Below are 26,268 nucleotides of genomic sequence, written 5' to 3'. Positions count from 1 at the left end.
TACTTTGACATGGGCTTTGAGGAGCTTCTTTTTGTCCCTGCACCTGCGAACATGGGGTGGTGTTTGTGAAGCTCTCGTGTGGACATAGGATGTCCCTGCTGCTGAGGGGAGCAATGCAGCAACACTTGGGGTGCACACCCCAGTGTGAGTGGTGAGCCTTTAGCCTGGCACTGGGGGGTTACACCTGGAGAAACACAGAGCAACAACCCTCTTGGGAACTCGGAAAGGCACTTTTCTTACTATCATCATATCAAGTCTCTTTGCTCAGAAACTCCTGAGGAGCTTCAGGGTTGCAGTTCCTGAAGCCACACACACACACAGTCCTAAAGCAACTGAGAGCAATGGCCCCAAGATCCCCCAAAACTGTTGGGACTTTTGCTTGCATCACTGTCCAAGCAGCCACGATTCCCCTGACTTCAAGCTGCTCTGTTTCCCCTGGGCACCAGCAAGTTTGCAGCCCTGACTCCAGTGTTCCCAGTACCCCACTACAAACTGGAGAATAAAACAAAATACCACCATAAATATGACAACTTTATTAAAATATACATATGAGTACAAATTAATGATTATATGGATAAAGTTCACTGTCTGTAAACAAATATATTAAAAAAGAGCACGTCTTTTTTGTGATATAAAGTGCAGTTATGTTTCCATATTATATACAATATGTCAGCATCGGAGGGGGGTTGTAAGGACTATGGAACTAACATTTGATTATAAGATAAAATTCTCTGAAAAAGTATACACCTACATATTACAAAAAAGGGCTTGAGTTCATTTAGCAAATGAGAATCAACTTCCCACCACTTTAAATGCAGCTAATGAGAGCGTGCAGGTCTTGGGATAAATTAGGAGAGAGGCACTAATCCCCTTGACGGAGGGAAACTTGCACTTCCCCGAGTTCACACCTTCCCCTCACCAACCCCAAACTTGCACGGAGGGAAGAAACCAAAGGACCAGACCTTGTGAAAAACACATGGATGTACCTGCAGTTTGGGGGAATCAAATATACACGACTTTATGTACAGCTCTGAGAGCGGGGGCTCCCAACGGGCAGAGGTACCGGCTCTGCGCTGAGTCGCGCCGGCACCGTGCCGGGAGAGGGACGAGGAGAGGAGTTGTGCATCGGTGGGGAAATGAAAACCAACCCCAAAGCATCCTGATCACCAGTCTGTGGGACGTGTGGCTAAATGGAACACGGAGCCCTTGCTAAGGGAGGCGCTGCCGGCACTAGGAGTGGGGCGCGCGGCAGGAGCGGCAGCAGGCTTTGCTGTAGTACCAGTGGCTGCACAGGTTCACTTTGATGGCCAAAGCACAGTTGGTCCCTGCCTGGTCCTGGCAGCTGTCATCTGGGGGAGAGAGCACAAAAGGCATGATGTGGAAAAAGAAATGAAAAATAAACCATTGCAAGCTCGTGAGCTCATTTCCCACACCCCCTGCACAGCTGCCCTAAACACCACAGGCTGCAACTGCCACATCCCTGACACCTGGCAGAGCATCCTCTGGAAAACACCAGGGAGCTTCTCAACCTGAGCAAGAAGGCTGACCCATTCAGTCACACCAGGCCTGGCTTGGGGAGCCTCATTTGGTCCCAGCCCTGAAGCTCAAGCTCTTTCCTGTGAAACGGAGCTGCCCAGGGATTGCTGGAGCCACCAAGGGAGCCTGGCATTGAGCTGCTTCCCAAGCCAAGGGCCTCCCCTGGTAGGGCACACGGTGACTCCAACATATTCACAATTTCTGCCCCAAGGAGGCAACCTGAGAAAGGGAATCCAGCAGTGCCACAGCCAGAGTTAAGGGTAAGTGAGATGCTGGGGACAGGAAAGAGGCCAGAGGCTGCTTCAGCACTCTCCCAACTCCTTTCAGAGCAATAGTTTTCTTCAAACCCATAGGATTTCCACTTTTATATATATTTTTATATATTTTTCTTAAAATCCATAGGATGCATGAAACCAGGCTGGTCACTGGGCAGGCAGTTGAATACAAGATCACCACAAGGCACCTCACAAGCTCCATGCCCCATCCTCATCCCAAGGGAGTGGGCAGCTGAGAGTGCCCAGCAAGGCCAGAGCTGAGCCAGGAGCCAGCCCCAAATCTGTCTCCCATTTTCATGCTTTTCTCCCACACCGTCCTTATTCCCAAATCCTATTAAAGGATTAGAACCGCGTGTTTGCTAAAGATCACAGGGACTTTGAGCCAGCAGACGAGTCAGATAACGAGATAGTTACAAATCCCACGGGACATTTGGAGACCAAAAATCATTAAAATAATGGCACAGATGAAACTTCCTAGGCTTAAGCTGAAATCACACAGAAACAGCACCCGAATCAGTTCTCGAAGATCCATTTTATCTGTAGCTCAGAACATGCTTCTTCTGAACTCCCCCCTTAATTTAACAGAGTTAGATTAAGAAACAACCAGTGCACCCCATTACTTGGGCACAGAGGGAGAGCTGCCCCCATACATCCTCTCTGGGATGATTATCTAACTGGGGGCAGTGGAAGCTAAGATGCTGGCAGTGCTGCTTGGGGGAATCCATGGAAAATCAAGGCCACAGGGTGCTGCCAGCAGTGGGGCTCACCTGGGGGCTCTGTGGGGCAGGGCTGCAGGTCGCAGGTCTGTTTGCCCACCGGCTTCACCAGCGGGTCGCAGCCCCGCACGATGTCCTTCCCTTGGTAGCACTTCACATCCCGCATCCTCACGCCAATTCCACAGGTTTTTGTGCACTGGGGAACAGAGAGACGGTGAGGCAAGACCCTGCCATCACAGGGGACTGTGCTGAGCCAGAATCTGCTTTAAAAAATGTGCTTGCTGGAGGTGTTAAGGCAGGAGGAGAACTCTTCTCCTGGCTGAATGCCTCGTCTCAGCACCTCAGCATTGGCCCCTTACTCCATCTTTGCTGCCAACACCGTGAGCTTCTGCCCAGGGATAGATGGATGTGGCCCCATCCTCTGGCACTGACGTCCTCCCTCCTCCTGCTGCCCTTCACAAAGGGCCACAAATAAACTGGCCCAGTCCATACACTGCTCTGTAGGACCGGAGTGGCTGCAGCCACCTCAAGGCCACGGAACCCTCCCACAGCACCCCGGGAGTGGGGCTGCTGAGTTAGTACCTCTGCACATCCCACTGTGGGTTTGTGGAGCCGCTGCTGGGCCCAGCACTCGCTGCCTGCTGCCCTTTGGATGCCTCTTCAGGCTGGGATTACAGCAGGGCTGCTTTGGCTAATTATAGGCTGCGATGATGGTTTGCAAGACTAAACAAAATGAGGCGCCTGGAGCACAGGCGAGGAAGGCTGTGTTTGGGAGGGCTTGCAAGAAGCCCACTGCCCACCAAACCCCAGCTGCCTTTCAGGCCATGCAGGGTGCTGGGGCAACCTGTGCTCTCAAGCCCTGCATCCTCTACCCCTGCTTCCCCAGGGCAGCCACCCCATGAGCAATGTGCACACCCCCAGCCACACTCCCAACAGCAGTACCAGGGAAAAAGAGGAGGGGGGGGAAATAAAGCAAAAAAACAAAGCTACAGTTGACCCCAAACAGCCCCTCTCAATCCTGTTCTCCCTGAGCACAGACAGTCCCAGTTGTACCATGGCAGGGCAGGCTCTCTGCTCCAAGTTGCCAGTGCAGCAAAACCCTCCCCGGGTGCCCCTTTGGGGACCGTGTCCTGCAGAGATTCACCCACCACCCTGGGGCTTTCTGCAGGCAGCGTGACCTTTGGTACAAGGGGACAGGGCTTCAAATGCTCAGGGCGAGCACATCTTGAAGGAAAAGCACTTCCCATCTCCCTCCCATGGATGCCCCTGGGCTCCCTCCCTGCTCACCTCTGACCAGGGAGTGGTGTACCACTTGAAGCACGGCCGCTCGAAGCACGTCGTCTCCTCCACGGGCTTCTTGGCGACGTCACAGTCAGCGGGGCTGCGGGTCTTGATCTTGCCATTGACAATCTCCAGGCAGAGCACGATCCTCTTCTTCACACCCCGGCCACACGTCGTGTTGCACTGCAGGGGCGCGAGTGGGGCCCGATGAGACCCGCGCACCCCAGCCCCACCCCACTGAAGGCGTCCCTCCTCGGTCGCCCCCCAAAACCAACCCCCTGCTGCAGAGGGGCTTCACTTACCCGCTCCCAGTCCTGTGCCAGCCAGTGCGAGGGGCAGTTCTTGTCCCCGCAGGGGTGGATGGCCAGGGGCTTGGTCTCCAGGTTGCACTGTGACTCGGGCACCACGCGCCCGTCGCTGGTTTTGCAGTACACGTGCCGGATCATCCTGCCCTGCCCGCAGCCACCGCTGCACTGAAACCACAGCGGGCACGGCGGGCGGTCAGGGGTGAGGAGGCAGCAGGGCTCCATCCCTGTCCCATCCCACAATGCCTCCCCACACCCACCTTCACCAAATCTCAGGGGGGATTATTTGGGCTCAGCTTAAAATAGTCACAGGGAAGCTCAGTGGATCCTTCCCAGGCAGCCCCACCACAGCCAACATGGATTTAATCATCACAGAATCCCAGAATGGCTTGGGTTGGAAGGGATCTTAAAGATCACCTCGTTCCACCCCCCTGCCATGGGCAGGGGCACCTTCCACTACCCCAGGTTGCTCCAAGCCCCATCCAGCCTGGCTTTGAACACTTCCAGGGATGGGGCAGCCACAGTTTCTCTGGGCAACCTGTGCCAGTGCCATGGCCCCACAGTGTTGAGCATCTCTCAGGGTAGGCAGCAGGGGAAGCACCACAAGCAGGGAACCCCAGGGTAGCTCCCAAAGAGGTCAAGGCAAGGGGGACCAAAGAATTGACTGAAAATATTCCACCCCCGCTGCCAAGGGCCAGACAGGCTCTGCCCGGAGCAGCCAGTGCTCCCCGGCGCTTTCATGGACACTCTTGCAGAGGCTCTTGGTGTTTCATAGCGCCGCTGCTGCCATGGAAACTACTTATTTTTAGCTGATGTGAATGTATCAAAACCTGGGTAAAAATAGCTTGGGATGGAGGGGGTCTTTGGAGCTGAATTGTGCAGGAAGGGGGAAAAAAGGTGGAGGGGAGGAAGAAAAAAAAAGAGAGAAAAGGAGAAAGGAGGAGGGAAAAAAAGAGGAAAGGAATAAAAGGGGGAAAAAAAATTGGGGAAAGGGAAAAAGAAGAAAAATGGAAAAGGGGGAAAAGAGAAAGGGGAAAATGGGAAAATTTGGAAAAAAAATGGAAAAGAGTTAAAAAGGAAAAGGTTCATTTTCTGGGCATGGAGCATCAGCATTGCCAAGGAATGCTGTGCAGCAGACAGACAGAGGGATTTTGACACCCACTAAGGCCCTCAGCCAGGTCTCTCAGGGTTTAACCCCTCCTGCACCACATCCCCTGCAAGGCAAGACCCTCAAGGAGGACCTAGGGAGAATCTGCGTGATCCACTGGGATGCTGGATCACGACCAGTGCAGTCAGGGTGACCCAGGGTGACAGTGCTGGCAGAGGTGACACGGGGACTGGGAGAGCCAAAGCGGCGGAATTGTTTGGAGGTTGGATCCCAGCACAGGCTGGCTGTGGGTCTGTCGGGGCTGGGAGCTACCAGGGAGGATAAACCCAACCCCAAAACTCCCAGTGGCAGAGACAAGCCAGCCTGCAAACTGTGATGGGCGGCGATGGTCGCTCAGTCGGTCGCCTGGGGGTCTCACCGGTCCCCAGTCGGACACGGTCCACTGCCGGTCACAGGGTGGCCCCGTGCAGTTCTTCTCGGCCAGGGGCCGGGCGCTGGCGTCGCACAGCTTCTCCTCCTCCGAGCAGCGGATGTCCCGTGTCACCACGCTCCGCTCTCCGCACCGGGCTGAGCACTGTGCGAGGGGACAGGGAGGGGACAGCGTCAGCCAGGGTTCCCCACATGATGGGAGCTGGAGCTTTGCCTTTGTGTTTTCTCCACACTTCAACATCAAGCTCTAAAAGCACACGCTGAAAACGCACAAATGACTCTTCCCCCGAACCCCCTCGACAGCTTCAGCAGTCAGCTCAAGGTGCAGGAGGGCTGCATCCTGCCCGGGTGCTGTGCTCTCTGACAGGCAATGCCAGAGGGTGGGAACCCAAGGCTCCAGAAATGCCTGATCAGAGCTGAACAGTTTTAGCTGTCACTTAGAGACAGGGTGAGATCTCCCTCGCCTCCTTCCCAGGAACAGCCAGCTCTTTTCCCCCTCTTTGGAGAATGTTTTCCCCGGGCCGCACAACTGAGATTTTTATGCTGCGGATAAATTTGGCACCGCACAGCCCGGTGACATTATTTAGAACTGGATTTGAGTTACTACAGTCTCACATACACACATTTGCTCCGTGCATAACGTAAAGCAGGGAAAAGTGTCAACAGCACAGCGCTCAGACCGAGATGTTAATCCTCAGAGCCCTGAAATGTGCTTTTTTTTAATGCCTATATCCCCAGCCAACTTGGCACCCCACCTCAGATGGGATCCAAAGGAGATTAGCTTTGCTGCTGGCTAAGAACAATCTACTCCAGGACTGTCTCAAGCAATCTGTCCCCGACACATGCTGGAGGAGAATACAGATTTCTGTAAAATAAGCCACTCTGGTTTGCTACGCCGGACAAAACGCGCCAGCACGTGCACAGGGAGCTCCTCTCTACCCAGCTGGGAAAGTCAAAACATCCTACACCACCAGGGAATGCACCAGCCACTCCATCAACTCCAGGGAAACTATGCACACCAGCTTGCAGAGGAACAGAGACATTTAAATTATGACTAAGATGCCTTTTGGGAGCTTCCCAGGAGGAAGAGTCATATTCCTCATGATGTAAACCATGGGGCAGGTTGGCACCCACGGACAGCTCGGCTCAGAGCTCAGTCTGCTCTTGCTTAAATAAGGTCTGTGCTTGATTTGGGAGGAAGCAGCACTGGTTTGGTCGTTTCCATGGGTTTATGTTTGTAAGGGTTGTGCTGGAGCACTGTCCGTGCCTGGAAAGGAATTCAGGGCACCAACCCTTCCCACAGGTTCTCCCAAGAAATTCAGTGAGGTAGGACAGGAGCAGCACTGTACCTTCCCAAACCATTTCAGCAGCTTCAGGGATCGGCTTAAGGCACACCTAGGAGAAGGTTTTATTCTCCATGTACTGCAGAGAAATTGGAGATGAGGAAGGGAAGTTTACAGGAATTTAATTCAGGTGTGAGGTGGAATCTCCTCCCTGGCACCTTGGGGTTGAAGAGGCTGCCAAGAAAGTTGTGGTGGGAGGATGTGAGCTGTGGGCTCCTGTCGTGCCTCAGTGTCTCAGTGACACTGTCCCACAACTGACCGATGGCAGTGACCTCCCCATCCTGTATGGGACCCAGGTCTTCATTTTAGGGGAAAAAAACCCTTTCTGCACGTTGGTCCACATGCAGTGACTGCAGTGAGCGTGCGGGCAGGCCGAGCGTCTGATGGCTGTGGGTGAGTTCACGTCGGGAAAGGAACAGAGAAGCGCAGGCACAGCCGCTGACCCTCAGCGCTGCCTGGCCAGGCACCCACCTCAGACCACTCGGACATCTCCCACTGGGGCCCACAGGCCGGGTTCTTGCAGACCTTGCGCTCGTCCGGCCGGGTGATGTCGGCGGACTCGCAGAGGTCGCTGTACACGGAGCTGTCGAACCCCGGCGAGATCATCTTCCAGCAGCGGACGATGCGGAACTGGTATCCCTCCCCGCAGGTGCGGGAGCACTCGCTCCAGCTGCTCGTCTCCCACCTGTGGAGGGAAGAGAGGGGCTGTCACGCCAGGATACAGAGCATGGCTGGAGCATCCCACGGGGAAAACCCTGCCCTGCCCTCGGCTGGAGGGAGATGGCTGCCAGAGGAGCGAGCTGTAGTCAGGCTGCCAGCACGCAGGAGGTTTTCCCGAGGGATGTGAGAGGTTTTTCCTGCGGGACGGGAAGTATGGCCATATGGTGGTTTCACCCAGCAGACCCCAGCTCGTGCCCGCAGCTAAAAACCAGCTCATCAGGAGGAAGGATGGCACAGCAAGGCCTGGCCTGGTGTCCTCGGTGACAAGTGAGCGTTTGTCACCGTGGGCTGCATGTTTCCCTGCTGTGACCCCGGCTGTGCCAGCACATTTCTCCGTCATGCTCTTTTGCCCATGTTTGACCTCTCTTTTTTGCCTGCTCAGCCTGCTCAGAGAGGACACAGAAATCCATCACCCTGCAAATCCCAGCAATAATGTCACACAAAGCTGCCTGAGCCCCGGTGGGACAGACATTCACATCCCACCATCACTCTAACTCTGCTAACCACATGTGACAGGCTGGAAGAGCTGGGATCTGCTCCAAGCACTGCCTGTCCCTTACTGTCCCCTGCCACCACTGTCCTGACAAGACAGGAGCAGCTTGTAAACCAAAGACATAAAAAGTCAAAGCTTTTCACAGTACAGCAACACTATAGCAGTTTTGAATTAAATAATGAGGTAAAAATATAAAAATCTAAATGGATCAGAATTCCCAGCTCTTCTGGATGGGGGACTGCCTCGTGCAGCCTCCGTGCCTCTCATTGCTGCCACTCTCCAAGCAGGAGAGCCCTGTCTCTGGCTGCCACAAGGCCTCACACCCTATGTGGGGCTCCAGGCACAACAAGCAGCCCTAGGGAGATGTCACACATTTAGAGGTGTCACTTAAATTCAGAAGGAAGATGAAGCCAAGGTCTTTCCCATCCAGATCTGTCAAAATTAACATTTTCTGTTGGAAAAGTGTTGCCAGCTCAAGCAGCTTCCCATCTGCCCGAGTGCTAGGGAATGTGCTGGCTGACCTGTTTGAATTCCCAGTGCTCCCCAGTTTACCCACCACTGAGCTGCAATCACTGGTAAATCACAGAGCAGCTCTTCTCCTTTACAGTGCAAACCCTTCCAGTGGAGCTGGAACAGCACAGCCATAAGGAGGATTTGCTTTATAAAAGACTAATGGGAGGATCTAAGCACAAAAAAGAGCCCTAATATTTGTGCCAAAAAATTACAGTTATTGCAAATAGAGATTACAGTCCCCATAGTGCCACAGGGCAGGTGTGTTCCCAGCAGCAGCACCATTCACCTCCCCACACTTTTTGTGCCTCAATTGCAGCCTGCCCTGACTCTCAGCCTTAACATGAGAGTCCGAGGAAATCCTATACTCCATGTGTTTTCCTCCCCTGTCTTCCTTCACAATCACCCCATGCACAGACACCCCACCAATCCAATCCTGCGTTTGAGAGAGTTGTCCAAATGCTCCTTGAGCTCTGTCAGCCTTGGTGCTCATGCCCACTATCCTGGGAAGCCTGTTCAGTCCCCAGCCACCCTCTGGAGGAAGAACCTTTTCCTAATACTCAACTTAAACCTGCCCTAACACAGCTTCACATGGACCCACAGCTTCACAGGACCCTCAGGTCCTGTCACTGGTCACCAGAGAGGAGAGATCAGCTCCTGCCCCTCTGCTGTCCCTCCTTAGGAAGCTGTAACCACAATGAGGAACTGGGGGAGGAGGGATGGGGTTGTTAGGGGATGTCCCTGCTACCCCCCACAAATCCACACCGGCCACCTCCCCCAAGGATATCCACAGCAAAGGAAGCCCCCCAGGAGCACCCTGTCGAGGTGGTACCTTGGCTGGCACTCTCTCCCAGCACAGAACTCGTGGATGGGCTCAGGACGGGTCATGGCATCACAGTACGTGTCATCCACTTCGATCCCGTCGTAGCGAACACACATCGCGTACGTGGACATCACTCCTGGTTTCAAAGAGAACACACACACACAACAGGATGCTTGGTGATTTTGACATCCAAACTCTTTTTTTGGTTTTTTTTTAGCTGCCTTTTTCTAAACTTCCTCCAGCAGCAAGCTGGAGTTTCTGTCCCAAGGGATGGATGCTGCTGGGAGGGGACAACCGCAGTGGCCACCCAGCCAGTATGAGCAGTGTGGTTGAGTTTGGCCAGCTCCAAAGCGGGCATGGCCACCCCTGCCAGGGCTTGCCACCAAAATCAATATATGACTAACACATTTTTATAGGAAATACTCAGGGCAACAAGTCTGCTTGGAAGCTCCCACCCTGCCTCGTGAGTTGAGGCGACAGAAAACGGTCCCCCAACCCGCTCCGTCCACCCATTCTCTCCGTGCATTACACCCTGTTTGCACCCAGGTGCTCCCCAGGTGCATCCAGCACTCCAGGCCAAGGCAGGGCTCCTGGAGGCTTGGCAAGGAAGCAGCTGCCCCTCCTGCTCCCCCTCCAAAAGCAGCGGCAGCCAGTGTCGTCAGACCGAGACCTTTTCCCCCGCAGCCTCCCGTGCCAGAGTAAATGTTGTGAAGTCCATTCTGGGACCTGGCTGGGGACCAGGAGGCTGCTCTGGCTACAGGTAACAAGAATTGCAGCTCTTAGGAACATATGGTTTACATGAAACTAAAAAAAAGATCTACAGCTCTTGACATGGCCTTGCTTCTCTGCGATATGTCATTGAGAAAAGGCAAGGAGAAGGGAGAAATTTAAGTAAAACCTCTCTTGGCTTGCTGCAAAACAGGGCAGAGCAGGGCTGGCCCAGTGAAGGGAGAAATTTGTTCAGAGGGGCTCAAAGAAGTCAAAAAGGTCCCAGGACATGTGGATGACAAGATCTTGGGGAGAGGGATGACTTGTAAAACTCCTGCTGTGGGCAGGAGTCTGTTGGGCAAGAAAAAAATGCTGAAAATATAAAATTCTTGCATCTGCTCTAAGAGAAGTCCCTTAGATTGTAAACTCCTCTCTCCCTCCTCTTTCCTTCTTTCTAATTCCAGAAGCACCACAGGATCTGGATTATTTCAGGGACAGGGCAGGCGAGTGCAAAACCCAAGTGCCTGCTTCATCACAAGGGATGGGCAGGGGCCAGGACCCCCTAACCAAGGGGTGGAGGAGGAGAGAAATCAGGTGCCTTGAAGCTTTTCAGGGGGCAAAAAGGGGGAATTTATGCAAAAAGAGGAAATTCATGCATAAAGTAGAGGGCTCAGTTTCGGTATCCCTGGCATCCATGTCACTGTTCCAGATTTACACCCTCGCAGCCCAGATCAGGCTCCAGGGTAGAAGGAGTGGGAGAAACAAAACACAATCAAAAAGCCAAATGCTATTGTGTTTCCTGCCAGAGCTGAACAATCTTCAAAATTTCACTCTGCGGGGAAGTAGCTGAGCTTTTCAAACCCCTCGAAGCTGTTGAAAAAGGGGAGGAAGGGGAAAGAAAAAGGAGACTCAGCACAGGTTTGGGGATCCTGCTGAGCCCCAACAGAGCCACAAAGCCATGGGAAGCAAAGGCAAAGTTCAGAGTTCCCCAAAGGAAAGGGTGTTTAGCAGGGGGATGGACACAGTGGGTACCAAATCTTGGTCCTCAACACACCTGAGGGGTCGGTGGGCTTTGCATGTTCGGCCCCCAGCTCCTCTCCCTGCCTTTACACCCGGGCAGAGCAGATCTGGGGTCATGCTAAACCAGCTCCAGAGATCACAGGATCCCCTACACATCACCAGATCCTTCCCATCCCTAACAGACATAAAAGTGACTCACACACCAGGTGATTTCAGCGGTTGTGCAGAATTTGGCTGCTTCATATAACTACCTGTGGTACATGTAGAGCTGCAGGGTTCATGGGAGGAAAGCTTCCACCTGTACATGTCAGCAGCACTCACACCTTGGCCCTTTCTTAACAACTTCAATCTGTTTCTAGCGATAAGCAAACAAAACAAAAGAAACAAAACAAAACAAACAAAAAAAGGCATTTACAAGGCGAGTGGTGACAGGCCACGACAGACACACACATCTGGCTGCAGTTTGGTCGGGTTTGGGTTTGGGAGGGGATGTGCTTTGTTTGGCCTTGTTTGGGTTTGGTTTTTCTGATTTTTTTTGGGAGGTTTGTTTGTTTGAATCAATTTTTATTATTTTTTTTTGTTTGTTTCACAACATACCTGTCCTGAGCCCCAAGTAGAATCCCCAGCCCGGTTAGAGGCAGAGCTTCCACTGTCTAGAAATAGAGAGAATGGGATAAAAATACCCACAAGTAGAAACAGTTCAGAATTTAACAAAAAAGTGTGCATTTTCTGCTCAAATACACCTGGCCCTCGGCATACAGTGACTAAAGGTGCAGTATCTCCTCCCCTGTGTCTCCAGGGCTGGGCAAACCAACTCGTGCTGCTCAATGCAGCAGAGATTTCGGCTGCTCCAATCTCCACAGCTCACTCCTTCCCAAAGCCAGCACGTGGCACAGGAGTTTATGAGCCGGTTTCTCAAAGCCCACTTGCCTGCCCGCTGCTTGTGTTTGCTTTGTGTTTGCTTTGGCTTATTTTCGTTTTGTTTCAGGCAGGTGATTTGCACCTCTCAGATCCACGCTGTGCTCAAACACAGAACGCCGTGGGGAAAGGAGTAAAGGAGTCAGCCTGGTGTACAAAAATGCATTTATCAAACCAAGATTAGCAGCTTCTCCCCGTTCAGTGCATCCTCCAGGCTGTGAGGGTGTAACACATCAGGGATACTGCACCTTTACAACAAAAGGCTTCGGTTCTGTTCTCATACCTTTGTTCAAACCCTTGAAACAGCTACACTGGAATAGCATACAAGGTTGTATCCTGATATCCAGTTGTCTCTGGCCTGGCGAGATATGCAGCTTGTATGATTTCTAGGCAGCAGAAGCTCTGAAATTGCCTTATTTAGTTGTTTGTAAGAAGTAGTTCAGGTCCAGCCTATCAAATCAACCTTTAAAAGGACACTGTTGAGAATCCAGCCGTTTCCTTTTGGACCCACCCTCCTTCCACCGCCAGCACTGAGCCTCCAGAAGGATTAAAAACAACAACAATCTCATTTTCCCTGTTGATTTTGCCTCTGTCAGTTTGGCAAAGGGTCGCTTCCTGCGTTTGAAATGGAACTGAAATGAATGTGACTTTTTTTTTTCTTTTTGTGGAAAAATAGCAACCTCAACTGACTATAAATAGTGTTTTATCTGCCACAGCAGCTCTGCCTGGGGACCCACACCAGCCCCTGGTCCCTGCCATGTGCCACCAGCAGCCACCCATCCAGGAGAGGGCTCACAAATGACATTTGTCAGTAAGATACATTAAAGTATAGTCAACATCTGCTTTCTGTGCTTTAATTTGCCTGGAAAAAGGGGTGTTACCCAGATCCTTCACTCTATACACTGCTCTGAGGTACCAAAGTAACTACCAGATTATCCTGTGACCCAGACTTCTCTCTCTTGAAAAGGAGAAAGTCTTCAAAAAAAGTTTTATCTGAGGACAGAAAAATCTTTCAACAGTGTCCCTTTAATGCATGTGATCCCAAAAAAGAGCTTCTATGCATAAGGAGGTCGCAGTGACAAGTTCTTTCCAGAGGAATCAGACATTTGGGCACAGGGCAGAGTTCAGCTCTGACCATTTCCAGCAAGGACAAAACTGTCCTTTTGTTCTCTTCTAAATGCAAACAGCAGCTCATTGTCCCATAAAACTGGGGAGATTTTTCTCTTTTATTTTGTTTTTTTTTCTTCTGTATTAAGAGCTTTATAACAAAGTTAAGTATTTTCTTCCCTGCCTGCACTTTTCATCTGCTTTTCAAGCAACAACAGCACCAAAAATTAGCACTGGTCCCTCATCCCTAGCTGAGGTCTAGGCTTCCCCTTTTCCCAAAACAGTACCTGTAGTAGAGAAATAATCTGAAAAATACACACAAACACCACAGATCAACATGCAGGGTCCCTGGGCTCACATTTCTTTGTTTAATTTCAGGGTTTTTTTCTAAGCAAAAGGGTGGCTTGTGTTGCAGGATAAGCCCTGGCTGCACACCACAGCACAGGATGAGGGATGAAGGCTGCCTGGATCTATCCCACATATCCCAGAAGGTTTTTAACCTGCTCCAGGAGAGAAAAAGCAGCACTGCATCCCTACCATGGCAAAAGAGTCACCCACCCATCCCCATTCCCCAGGGAAAACCTCTCTGGGAGAGCTCCTGCAAGGTGCTCCTGTAACTGGGTAACTCCACCCACACTAAGAGCTACAACAGTTCAGAAAGCAATAAACTCCCCCACCTCTAACCAACACTGTCCCACATGGACAGACTGGCTGCAAAGAGCTGATCTTCTCTTGCTTGTTCATTGACAGGGGATGAAAATGAGCAAAAAGACACCATCCATCCCAAACTGAGCCTGGGATGGATTTGGGAGGTCTCAAGTCCAAGCTCCTGCCCAGAACTAGGCTGACCCCAATAATAGACTGGTCCCACAGGGTCCTGCCCTTCTCCAAGGATGGAGATCCCTGAGCCTGCCCCACACCAGGGCAAAGAAGTTTTCCCTTGTGTCCCATCCCCATTTCCTCCAGCGCAGTTTCTGGCTGTCCCTCCAGCTCCCTTCCTCCTGATGGGACAACTCCAGCCCCCAAAGCTCTTCCCATGCCTCATGCTCCAGCCCCTTGCCCATGGCACACCAAACCCAGAACCACATCCCTCTGTCAGTACAGGCATTTTATAACATTTCCACTCAAAACTGGCATTAAAGCAATCCTGAAGGTCCCAGTATCAATCAATGAGCTGCTACTGCAGAGTTTGTGATATTCCTATCCAAGCAATGACTACTGTGCTGCTTCTGCAGCTGTTGAGGTAACAAACCCAGGCTACTCCTGCAGGACCTACAGTGGAGCTCCTGGTGTCCTGCTCTGCCTCTCCAACACCTCCCAGGCAGGGCCGTGCCTGGCAGGTGCTGGAAGGATGTTCCTGCCATCACATGGGAGGAGGATCACAGGTGGCAGTCAACAGGGTGGGTAAGAAGGGGCCAGGACCAACTTCTGCTGCATCAGAACTCGGAGGAAGGGGCTGGGGAATCGGATCAGGATGTCAAGAGAAGGCAAAAGGGGCCATGGCTCTGACAACAAGCTGTGACAGCAGAGAGCAAGGCCTAAGCTGACAAACATCAGCATGGACTTACCAACATGCCCACTCAGGAGGACAATTAGTTTTCCTCTTGCTTAAAAGCCCTCTTGACTTTCTGCTCCCAAACCTCTGGCCCTTCCTTCCAAAATTAACTCCCAACAGAAAGCTTTCACATACATCATCCTACCCCCACTTACCTTCTGCTTCCAAAGCAGAGAGAAACCATGCAGTGGGGTCTGCATTTCAGAGTTGAAAACAACACTAACTAGGAATTACTTTAATCAAAGACTTGTGTCCTACCTTGCTTTGTGGGTCCTGTTCCCTTGAGGGCTGCTCACGGTGACTGTGGCGTTGGAAAAGGGTGTCTCTGCTGACGTGTTGGTGGCTTTGCCGTTGCTCAGCTCCAGGTAAGTGCTGTTGATGGAGTAGGTCACAACCCCGTCAGTGTCCTCGTAGTCAACGTAGAGGCTGTCAATGTGTGACCCCACGGAGTTGATGGGGTCCCCCTGGGCAAAGATGCTGTTCACGGTCATGTTGAGCACCAGCTCCTTGGAGTCCGAGGCCTTGTCCAGCAGCTTGTCCGTGATGGCGTTCTCCAAGAGGAATTCCCTGGAGGAGAACCTGGGCTCGAAGTCTCTGCCGTCATGGTCTGTCTGGTAAGTAGACCTGGTTACGTTTGAATCTAGATTGGAGCCAACAGGAGGGGAAACAACAGTGACAACCACAAAATGCACTGAGCCTGGGAGGGGGAAGCAGCCCGGAGCAGCGGGGACACGCCGGAGCCTGAGCAGCCACCCGGGGGAAGAGAGGCAGGAGTTGGGTTCTTGGGGAGGGGGAATCTCACGGGATTGTAACCCTTTGGGAAGGGTGTGCGGCTTTGTGGGTCTTATTCCCGTTGTGGTGTGGCCAGAGGAGAGCTCAGCACCCGTCAGCACTGCCCCAAGCAATAGCAGAGGTCGGAAAGGAAGGTGCCCTGCTGGCCCCAGAGCACATGCAGCCATGCTGGGAAAGCACTCGAGGCAGTTTAGGGGTGGGATGCCCAAGGGATTTGAGTGGGAAGGAGATTGTTGGGGTCTGGGGAGGGGGGAGTCGACAGAAAATGTTGTGACGGGGAGTTTTGTGCACCCAGGGCTCCCTCCTGTCCTTGGCATGAGGCAAAGCACAGCAGGGCACTAGCAGGGAGACTTTACCCACTGTCCACCCTCCAACCCCCACCAGAAACCAGAACCTGAAGGGCAAAGAGGATTTATGAGCAGAGATGTTTTAAAGAACTTTCCAAGGTTTCCAAAACACAAACCAACAGAATCACCAGAGGTAGAAACAGAGCATTTCTCAACAAGAGCTCTGAGAAGCAGAACAGTGAGGCCCAAGTCTCCTCCTTACCTTGGGGTTGTTTGCCCTTCAGTTTTGGCTCACAGTCAATTGTTTCTGCTCTTTCATAGACCTCATTGGTTTCCTGACCTTTGCTCAAGTTTAAATCTTCCTCCGTGTCCTGCCTTCCAAACACCTGGTTCTCCAGGTCTATCCTTTCCGTGGAGATTTTCCCAAAATAGGTTGCATTGTGCTGGATAAAACCCAATGGCACGTCTCCATCGAACTCCCTGCTCTCTTCGCTGTCTGACTCGGAGAAGGTGTAGTAGATGGGCTGCAGATTTTTTGAGTGTGGCTTCCTCAGGAGAGTGTATTCAAACGTGATGGATGGGTTCTTGCCATTTTGATTCCAGACCTAGCAAACAAATTGAGTTATTAGCAGTTCCAGTGAATATATGGCTCACAAAGCTTGTGATTCGCCTTAGACTTGACAGTTGATAAGCATCCACTATGCTATTTCCAATCTGCTTTCCTTCACATTGCCAACTTCCTCCAACTGGAGCCCACCACGATTTTCCAAGGGTTATTTGGCAGCCCTGCCACGGGGATGAGTCCCAGCTCAGGGGACTGTGAGCCACAGATCACACTGAGTGACGAGAGACTTGGGGAGAGCCACCTCAGAAGTCACTGACCAAAAAGGCAAAGCACTTTTTTGTGGCTTTATGAAGAGCACACACCCTCTGCAGCTACTACATCCACAGTGGGGCTGGGGGCTCCTAGCTGAGGCACTACAATCTCTTACTGGTCTAGTGCTTTATAAGCACCCAGGCAACCATCCCTTCCCCTTCCAGAGGAGCCTGGGGCTACATGGAAGATCTCAGGAGCTGGGTTCTGGCTGGCTGCCCAGGAGAAAATTAAGGGACTTTTCTCCAAATGCCTGGTTTTAGATGGTTTGCTTTCAGGAAAGAATTTGGGTTTAAGTTTTATGTACTTGTCTAAGCTCTCTGGCCCAATTTCTTATTTTCACTTTTCCTGCCAGGTAACTTGGATAAAAATGCCAAGGAGTAGAAGAGAAATCCCCCTGCAGTGCCTGAGGCATCTTCTCCCTGCAGAGAGGAGTTACCAAGCCCACATTCATTACCCACAGCCCTGCCTGCATCTGAGAGCACCAACACAAACTCAAGTAGCTTTGTGTAAGTAACTGGTCACTGCTCCCACTCCCCTCCTCGAGCTGCCCATGTGGCAGGACTCTGCTTCCATGCCCACCCATTCTTTGACCCATTACAGGTTTTCTCTTCCCCATTACCCCCAGCCTTGAGAACTTGATTTAAAAAAAAAAAAAAAATTCAAAGCTCACCATTATATTCAGCCCTTGATTTGTTGGTCCTTGGGCAACAATGTACTCGATGCCGGTCTCGTACACGTCCATGGGTCGGCGGTACTTGAACACCGTGCCTGCAATGTTGAAGTTCTTTGGACTGTCAACTTTATAGTTCCCATTGAAGAAATAGTACCCAGCTTCATCAGCCACAGCTTCAAATGAGAGAGAAAAGTCAGGGCCATCACATGCAAGGGCCCCTTGTTCATTCAGGGGATAAAATCAGTAATAAAACAAGCAATTCTCCCACACTGCAATGCACTGGTCACTTATCTCCAACACAAATCATACAAGAACATGCCCAGAGTTCTGGGCCATGTGTACATTGCAAACTCCTGGGTATGTGGCTTTCACTTGCCCACGGCTCCTCTCACCCTTTTGGCACTAGCACAGCATGAACATTTAACAATCCCAGCCCTGCAGACAGTGAGCAGCCTGTCACATGGCCAAGGGCAGGAGCTGTCTCCTTGGGAGCCCTGAGCTGATGCCCCCTGAGCTAGCAGTGGCCCAAAATAGGTCACCTAGAGCTAGCCCAGGAGCTGTTAACTAAATCAAGCCTTTTTCATTCACTGAATCATCCTAGAATGGTTCGGGCTGGAAGGGACCATAAAGCTCATCTTGTTCCAATCCCCTGCCACGGGCAGGGACACCTTCCACTAGACCAGATTGCTCAGAGCCACATCCAACCCAGCCTTGAACACTTCCAGGGGTGTGGCATCCACCTTCCTGCTCATGGCACGAGCCTCTGAGGCAGCAGAGCATGACAGCAGCAAATGTGCTTCTCTTGGGCAAGTCCAGATTTTCCCACACTGCTCCCAAGCAGCTTTGCCACCTCCAGCGTGAGATGGATGGTGTGGCCACCAACAGTTCAGTGAGGCAAAACACGTAGATCACACCTCCTTGGCGCTGTTTTCATGTGGCCATTGCACATTCTCCAAGTGGGAGAATGTCAAGGGGATCACAAGAGAGGTGAAGTCACTCACCCATCTGTGATCCAGCACCAGAGTGTTTGTCATACCACACTGAAACCACAACAATTCTGATCAACAGTTCCCGCATTAAAGCAATCAAAGTGTTGATAAACACAGCCCAGGTGCTCAGAGATTGCAGAGAGGAGCAACACACCAGGTTAGACAACATAGCTGGATTTACACTGACTACAGATTTAGTTCATGTCTGCAATAAATGGACTCGATGATCCTTGTGGGTCCCTTCCAGCTCAGGATATTCTAGGATGACAAAACCGCTTTCAGCTTCGCATCGGAAAAAGCATTATCCAGCCATAGGCATGCATCCTAGGGAAGTACCAAGAGGTTATACACACCCAGAACATCTGCAGACTTTTTCCGTTCCACTATCTGGATATCCCTCGCTCCGGCGGGAATGTGAGTTACCAGAGAGTAGCCTACGGGAAACTACGGATTAATGAAAGGATCTTTGTAACAAATAATCTGAATGAAACGCTCCACAGTCAGTACTGCAACATAGCAAACACTCAGGCCTGGGCCCAAAGTTATTTTTAAGGAGTTATGGATTTAAAAACAAACAAACAAACAAACCTAATGTTGATAATTGTGAAGCTGAAAATATGACCTTGTTGATAATAGGAAAGCGTGTGAACTGTTTGTCCTGGTTTATGCCAAAGGGGGGAAAGGATGCAATCCTTACATGCACAAAGATCATGTTTCTCAAAACCAGTGTAAGAAAAAGCTGTCTTCAGATATCAGTTAGAGAAGCTGGCCCATGGTTCAATATTGATCCCATTGTCAGCCAGTCTTTCTGAAACACCAGCAAGAAATTAGAGTTGGTTTCTCCTCTGACTCCCCTTTGCTTAACACTAGGCAAGAGATGGGATGGGACATGTCCCCCTACAGCCCCTGAGGTTCCTGCAGCTTGCTCCATCTCAAACTGATCCTCAGAGAGCATTAATCATAATTCCTGAGTTAGACTGTTATATTTAGGACAAGTAGGTTCTGCTGCTTTACATCACACTAATTATTGAAATCCTGGTGTTTCAAAATATCACTGCTTCCTGTTATTACAAATCATTTATTTCTAGTCTTACTGGGTCATGAGTGTCCTGGTTTTGGCTAGAAGACTAAAAAAGACTAAAATAGACACCCGCCTCTTGCATAACCCTCTTGCACCAATCAAAACCAGAGACACTTCTGGTTTCTGACAACTATCATGCAAAATTCCTGCTTGTTTAGGTTTTTTTTTTTAAACAAGGCTTTCTCTGCCCAAATTTACGAGTAGCATTAACACCCATAGAACATGTGGGGAAAAAAAAAAACCCCTGAAGCTGGGCAGTTGGTAAGGGTGGATGCAATTAAAGCCCAAGGTCCCCAAGGCCTTACCAAGATGAGAATTTCCTTTCCGGTAACTGCCGGTTACGTGGGTGCAGCTGCTCCCATCTCCTTGGCAAACTCCACATTTATCCAAGGTGTGGGTGGAAAAGAGAATGCCATCGCAGCCAATGGGCTAAAAAATGCACAAATAGAGCATTGAGGGTCAGGCAAACGTCGCACCATCGCAATTTTCTGAATGCTACTAACAATATTTTTGCTATAATGTTTAACAACCTCACATTTTCCAGACACGCAAACCCCTCGGAAATCAGTGTATTTGCAGGATGTTCCATCCCGAGCCTGAACCATTAACTGTCTCTGACCATCCACAGTGGTGCAATGAAGGTCACAGGGCTTGCTAGAAATGTGAACATAGTCATCTGAGGGGAAAGGATATAAAGAGACATTCAAAACCAGCAGAAACACAATAACTTTCATCCTACCGAAGTCAAGGAACCTCTGCCAAGCTAAACAACAGCAGCAACAGCACAACTGCAGAGCAGCCAACAGTGCAGAAGTTGCCACCTCTTGTGTTTCAGGCTAGACAGGAGGTGGCACTTCTGACAGTGTAACAGCCCTCTGCTGCAAGGCTTTGCACAGCCTGGCAGACCTCTCTGCTGCCAGGAGGAGATGCCCCAGGGATGCCAGTGGCATCACCAGCATCAGCCCAGGGCAAGCACCAAAGCAGCAACACTGCTCTGTGCAGGGACTTGCAGTAGTGTTACATGTGCACATTGCAAAAAAACATGCATTTTCGCATAGCAACACTTCATGCAGGAGTTAAATTAACAGATGTATCGTTAGAAAGACATGTGTAAGCCTATATTCAAACTCACAGCAATTTAAAACATTTTATAATATATAAGTTTTCCATAAACATTCACCTCCACGTTGGACTTAATTCACCCTTTGCTTTCTGCAGATAAAACTGGCTGGCAGCATCCACCAGCACAGCAGTCCCACATTTTACAATATCCACAGGAAGCAAATTACAAACTCCTATTTGCACCAGAAAACACGATGCCAAGTGTTTATCTCCCCCAGCTCCTGAGCAGTCATGTACCCCCACTGGCCTGTGCTCCCAAGCAAGGCAGCATCAGTGTCAAAACATTACTGTGCAAATCCCCCAGGAGCCACGTGAGCACCTGATGAAACACAAAGCAACTCACTGCAACATCCCTGGTGAATCAGCCAGAAGAGCAAATATGTTTAGAAAAAACTGTCATCTTGCCACAACAAAGGGACAAAGCCACCAAGGAGCTACAGCTCATGGGCCGAGTTCTACCCCACTGACCCTGCCAAGGCTGGAGAGGGAGGGGCTTGTTACACAGCAAAGCAGGTGACAAGTGATTTAATGGAGAATAACTGTTCTTAGATATGGACAGAGACCCTTAATATAAAGTTGCAACAGATCCCATCTCTTTTCAGGCACCCAAATGGCACTGTGAGTCTGAAGAAGCAGCACTCAGTAGCCTCCTCATCAGCAAAAGGGTCTTGAGTACCCAGTAGCTCAAAAACTTGGCCATGATTTGTGTTTAATGCTTGATTCTGGTGGGAGTTCAGTGCCTAAAACTCAAACAAAATCTCAGTCTCTGACTCCCAGGTTGTTCCTGCAGTTCTGTGTCGCTCACCCCGGGTGACCAAACTGACTGACTGAATTTGGGTGACTTTTGACAGAGCACATGGAGGGCGTGGGAGTGACAAATGTCACTGAAACACAGCATAACCAGTAATGGCCCCAGCTCAAAGGACACTGGGGTGAGCCTGACCCTCCCTGCCAGCACACCCCATCACCCCATGCTCTCACATCCTCCTCCAGCCCCTCTGGTCCCCAGGAGCTGAGAGCAACACTGGCTACAGCCTCAAATTCATGTTATTATTTAATTTTTAAGCTGCCCTGCAGCTGCCAAACATGCCTTTGAAGCTGGGGCAGCTGATTGTGCCTCTGAAAAATCATTTTGAAACAGCAGAGGAGGAGCCTTCCTGCAGGCTGTAGCATCATAACTATCAAAATATTTGCCTGAGCATTATGAAACACACAAAGAATGTCTTGTTACCAGGATATAAAGGTTTCCATTGATATGTTCTGCCGTTATACACATGGGAGTTAAATGATGAGCACTGCTCCTCTCGAAAGCTCCTTCCGTTCGCAGGGCACTCCTAGAATAGGATACATTAACATCCTGATGGAAACAAAGTGCGGGAAAAGTTTCTGGCACATCTCGACCAGCTGCAAGGAGTGTTTCCACCACCTTCTTCCCCATCCAGGGCCATATCCTCCCCCTCCTCCTTCTCCTCCCACCACTGCAGGAACAGCCAGGGGGAACGCCCCGAGAAATGGTGCAATTATCACCTACTCTGGGGTTTTATGGCCCCCAGCAAAGGCAAAAGGCCCAAAGTCCTGACATAATGGTGATGGGCATTAAAGAAGGGGACTCCCGGTTGCTTGGAGGGGCAGCAGGGTGACAGCTACAGGGCAAGGGATGTTGCCTCTCCAAGGGACCCAGAAATGCCATAGGTGACTTCCCACACTGAGTGTTCCTGACAAGACAAAGCATATCCTTACCTGTACTTTGCAGAGCTGGTATCTTTTGGATGTTCCAGTGCAAGTTTTATTGGCCAGACCACTCACCGACTTTCTTCTGAGTAAAGAAATGATGGTTAGACAAGGATCAGAAACAATTTTCCCTTTTTTAGATATATTTGTCCCGTGTCTGCTGCCCTGCTGCACTAATCCCTGCTGGAGACACTGCAGGGCCAGCACAGGAGTAGCTTGGCTGCTGCCCCTGGCAGGGATGCCCAGGGCACAGCATCCTCAGGGACGCACCTTCTGCCCGAGCAGGGCTCACCAGACACCTTTCTATCAGTCCTTATTCACTGAGCAACAACATTTTGGATCAAGGAGCTGGAATCTCCCCCCTCCTACCCCAGGTGAGTGCTGTACCTCTGCCGCAGGCAGTGCCTCTCCTGGGATTTGACACCTCCCCCACAGGTCCTGGTACACGCCGTCCACTTGGTCCACTCGCCCCACCAGTACGCCGTGACGTCTGCCCCCTCCTCCAGGCTGTTGGAGGTCTGTGTCAGGTCCTGCTCAGAGCACCAGGCAAGGCAGGGTAAGAGAAGCAGCAGTCAGTGTCCACACCACAGAGCCCGGGTGAGGGCACTGAGGGCACCCCCCTCCCAGCCTGCCCTGCAAGACCGGGGCATTGCCTTCTCCAGCTGAGGTCACGTCTGAGGTTTCCATCCTGCAAGAAGTCTTGCGTTTTTCCAATTGTGTTTTCATTACAAATTGGAATGAATAGGCAATATTTGGGATTCCTCAGGAAAGGAAATGCTCATTGTTTCGCTCAGTTGGCAAAACCGAGCTCCCAAACAACCCCAAGCGCTCCAAGACTTTTGGTGCTCTCTGACTCTTGTTCCACAGAGAATTCAGGGAGCTGAAAAGCCAGTTGCAGCCAAAAGCCTCACTGAAAGCTTCAGCAAACCCTTGCAAAACCCCTCTGCAGCAGGAGAGCGTGTTAGTGGGTGCCACTGGGTGCCAGCAGGCTGGAGGAGCCTGTGTGCTCTCTTTGCAAGAACAGGTTTGTCACTTCAGGAGGGTCCCCAACACCCCCATGTCCCACCCCCTGATGTGACCATGCAGGGGCCAAATGAGATGCATCCACATCCCTTACCAAGGGACATAGAGCCTGGTGGTTGGATCCCAGCTATTGCTCATTGCAGGGGGATGGATGTAATTTTTTCACCCAGAATCACCTGCTGGTTAGGGGAGTGCTATCATTTCTCTGCTTACTGGAAAAGGGATAAAATTATTCTATGTGAAGTAAATGAAAGCTCCAGCCACTGCAGGGACCAAGGAGTGATGCTCACCCTAGAGCAGGGCTCAGCCTCTCGGAGCCTTTGAAATGACCTGTGAATGCTGATAGCCATGAAAGTACAACCTTACTATTGTACCTTGTAAGATACAACTTACAAGCCCGAACTAGAGAGCCAAACCGTGACAGAAAGCTCCACGCTTTCTGGAGACCTGATGCGTGCACAGAGCAGTCCTGCAAAAGCCCCAGGGTTTGCCCTGTCAGACACTGCAGCATTTTAAAGCCCAGGGACCCCCCAGCAAGGCGATGTTCTTACCTGAGCTATCACAAAGACCACGTTGCCCACAAGAAGAAGGGCCAGGGTGCCTTTCAGCTGCGATCGGGCGCTGATGGAGATGCTGCTCCACCTCCACTTAGATACCTTCATCCTAGAAGGCAACCAGACACTGCTCTAAGCAAAAACCCCACGCAGCCCCACCAGCAGCAGCAGGGGCTGCTTTGCTGCCTGGGTTACACAGCACATGTGTTCTCCAGCACTCCTGATCAGCCAAATGACACCGGCCTCCAGTGGCTGCAAGGGCTTGAACCTGAAGTTACATTTAATTAGTGGAAGCATTAACACAGTACAGGTTCACTTCCCAGCTCTGTTGTTACCTGTCAAACCACAACTTTGCGCTGGTTTCCAGTGGCTGCACCTGACACCACTCCAAGCCTGTCTTGCAAGAGAGCACGACTTACACCAAGGCAAGAGTTGCACAGCAAGTAACTAGAAGTGTCCCTGGATCTATAAAAGCAGTGTATTTAAATATCCTCATTTACAGAACTGCTCCTGGAATAATGAGATGAAAGGCTTCATAAACAAAAAAAATGCAATTAACAGCCATTATTTCTCCTTTTTTCATTTGTTCCACTCCAATTCCCATCGATTCCCAGGGAAGGAGCCTGTTCTTATAGAAAAGAAATGCCCCACAATTAAAGAGCAGAAATGAAGTATCCCAAGTGTCAGCCTTTCATCTCTTTCTCCATCTGCCTCATGAAAGAGAGTAGCCCAGAATGGCATTTTCTTAAATAAAACCCAGCTCAAAACCACAATACGTTTTATTGTGAACCTCACTGCAAGAGCCAGAAAGGAGCAGGTTTCAGGAAATCATGCTTCCAGGCAATCAAAGCAGCTCATGTCTGTAAGAAAAGGAAAGAAAAAATATCCTCCCCTAAGCTAATTTCCCTTGAAAAGCAGCTAGGCAGTATATCTGTGGGAAGCGGGGGGTGGGAGAGGTGCTGCTCCTGAGGAGAGGGGGCAGGACTGCAGACCTCAGACCTGCAACATAAAGAGCTTCTTTCCTATGGTTTTTTTTTTTTGTTTTTTTTTTTTTTTTTTTTCTCCTAGCAAAGGTTTTTGTAGCGGTTTTGGAAATGCAGAATTGCCAGCAATACCAGCACTGCTTTGGCATCTGGCTTAGAAAAATTACCAGAGGGCTTCCAGGTCCCCAAATCCGCTCTGTGAGCACCCTAGGGGAGAGGTCCAGCATGCAAAAGAGACTTTCCAAGAGGCAGATCCATTGATTAATGGGAGCCCAGAGCGCTTGGCCGGGGATCCCGGGGACAGGTGGCTGAGACTTGCCTTACACTTGGTTCTCATTAAGGCTCCCAGACACTCCTGACTCGAAGCCAATACCAGAGCGCGCTCGGAGTTTATCCTACAGGCGGTCGGGGCTGCGTGGTTAAATAGAGGAAAAAATTAAGGAAAGCGGGCAGGGATGTGGCCGAGCAGCATCGCGGAGCCGGCACTGGGGGAGCGCCGGCGGTGGGAGGGCGATGCGGAGGCGATGATGCGGAGCCGGGATGCGGGGCTCGACCTCCCCGGGGCCGGCAGCGGGGAAGGGTCCGGCGGAGCCGGGATGGAACGGGACAGGACGGGACAGGACGGGACGGGCCGTACCTGGCGGCGGCGGGGCCGGGCGGGACGATGCTCCGGGGCCGGGCGGCAGCGGCGGCGGCGCGGAGCGGAGCGGAGCAGCGGCGGCCCCAGACGCTCCCTCCCTCCTTCTCCCTCTCCCGACTTCAAAGGGCAGCCAAAAGCGCCGGGGCTTCCAGCGAGGAGGAGCCGCCGCAGTGGCTCCCCCCAGCCCGCGCCGGCCGCTCTTATAGCGGCGGCGAGGGAGGGGGGATAAGGGGGAGAGCGGGCGGAATTCACACCTCTCGGCCCGGGATGCCCCCACCCCGGTTAACCCCTCGCCTCCCCCGGCGCCGGCCCGCGGCCGCCAGCCGGTTTCCTGCGGCGAGACCGGGGGGGCACAGGCGGGGGGAGCCCGCAGCGCACGCATGCGTTCCCTCCGGTCCACGCAGCGCTGGTCCCCCACTCCCGGGCACCTCCCGGGAGGATGCTGCGCTCCCCCACTTCCCGGGGTACACACCGGGAGGATGCTGCGCTCCCCCTGCTCGTGGACCCCCGCGAGGATGCTCTGCTCCCCCCGCTTCCCGGCCATCTCCCGGGAGGATGCTGCGCTCCCCTCCTCGGGTAGGGGAACGCTACCTGCTGCCCCCCCACCCCCTACACCCACCCCCGCATCGTCGGCCAAAACACTCCCGGTACCTCGGGGTGGGCACCGCG

At 51.6% G+C, this 26,268-nt stretch overlaps 1 protein-coding gene across 5 annotated transcripts; it reads right to left on the bottom strand.

The window, feature by feature from the left end:
- Positions 1-517: 517 nt before the first annotated feature.
- Positions 518-25,852, bottom strand: ADAMTSL2 (ADAMTS like 2). 5 transcript variants are annotated; one of them, XM_050320197.1, is made up of 19 exons: positions 25,597-25,852; positions 23,974-24,085; positions 22,787-22,929; positions 22,409-22,484; positions 21,900-22,002; positions 20,077-20,222; positions 19,852-19,975; positions 18,819-18,899; positions 17,474-17,649; positions 16,189-16,531; positions 15,106-15,487; positions 11,519-11,622; positions 9,549-9,675; positions 7,465-7,678; positions 5,640-5,795; positions 4,111-4,281; positions 3,815-3,991; positions 2,579-2,723; positions 518-1,349 (listed from the first exon to the last, which is right to left on the bottom strand). In XM_050320197.1, the coding sequence occupies exons 2-19, from the start codon at positions 24,082-24,084 to the stop codon at positions 1,231-1,233; spliced, it is 2,898 nt and encodes a 965-aa protein (XP_050176154.1). In that variant the 5' UTR covers position 24,085; positions 25,597-25,852; the 3' UTR covers positions 518-1,230. The 5 variants fall into 5 exon arrangements, 4 of the variants coding, with proteins under 4 accessions (XP_050176154.1, XP_050176156.1, XP_050176155.1 ...); XM_050320199.1 differs by having other exon boundaries at positions 16,267-16,531; XM_050320198.1 differs by lacking the exon at positions 25,597-25,852 and adding an exon at positions 25,279-25,370.
- Positions 25,853-26,268: the final 416 nt, after the last annotated feature.

Source organism: Myiozetetes cayanensis, unplaced genomic scaffold (genome assembly GCF_022539395.1).
Source record: "Myiozetetes cayanensis isolate MyiCay16 unplaced genomic scaffold, myiCay2020 scf23, whole genome shotgun sequence".
In the NCBI taxonomy this organism is placed as follows: Eukaryota; Metazoa; Chordata; class Aves; order Passeriformes; family Tyrannidae; genus Myiozetetes; species Myiozetetes cayanensis.
The sequence above is the reverse complement of the archived record's forward strand: the minus strand, read 5'-3'. Positions and strand labels throughout refer to the sequence as shown.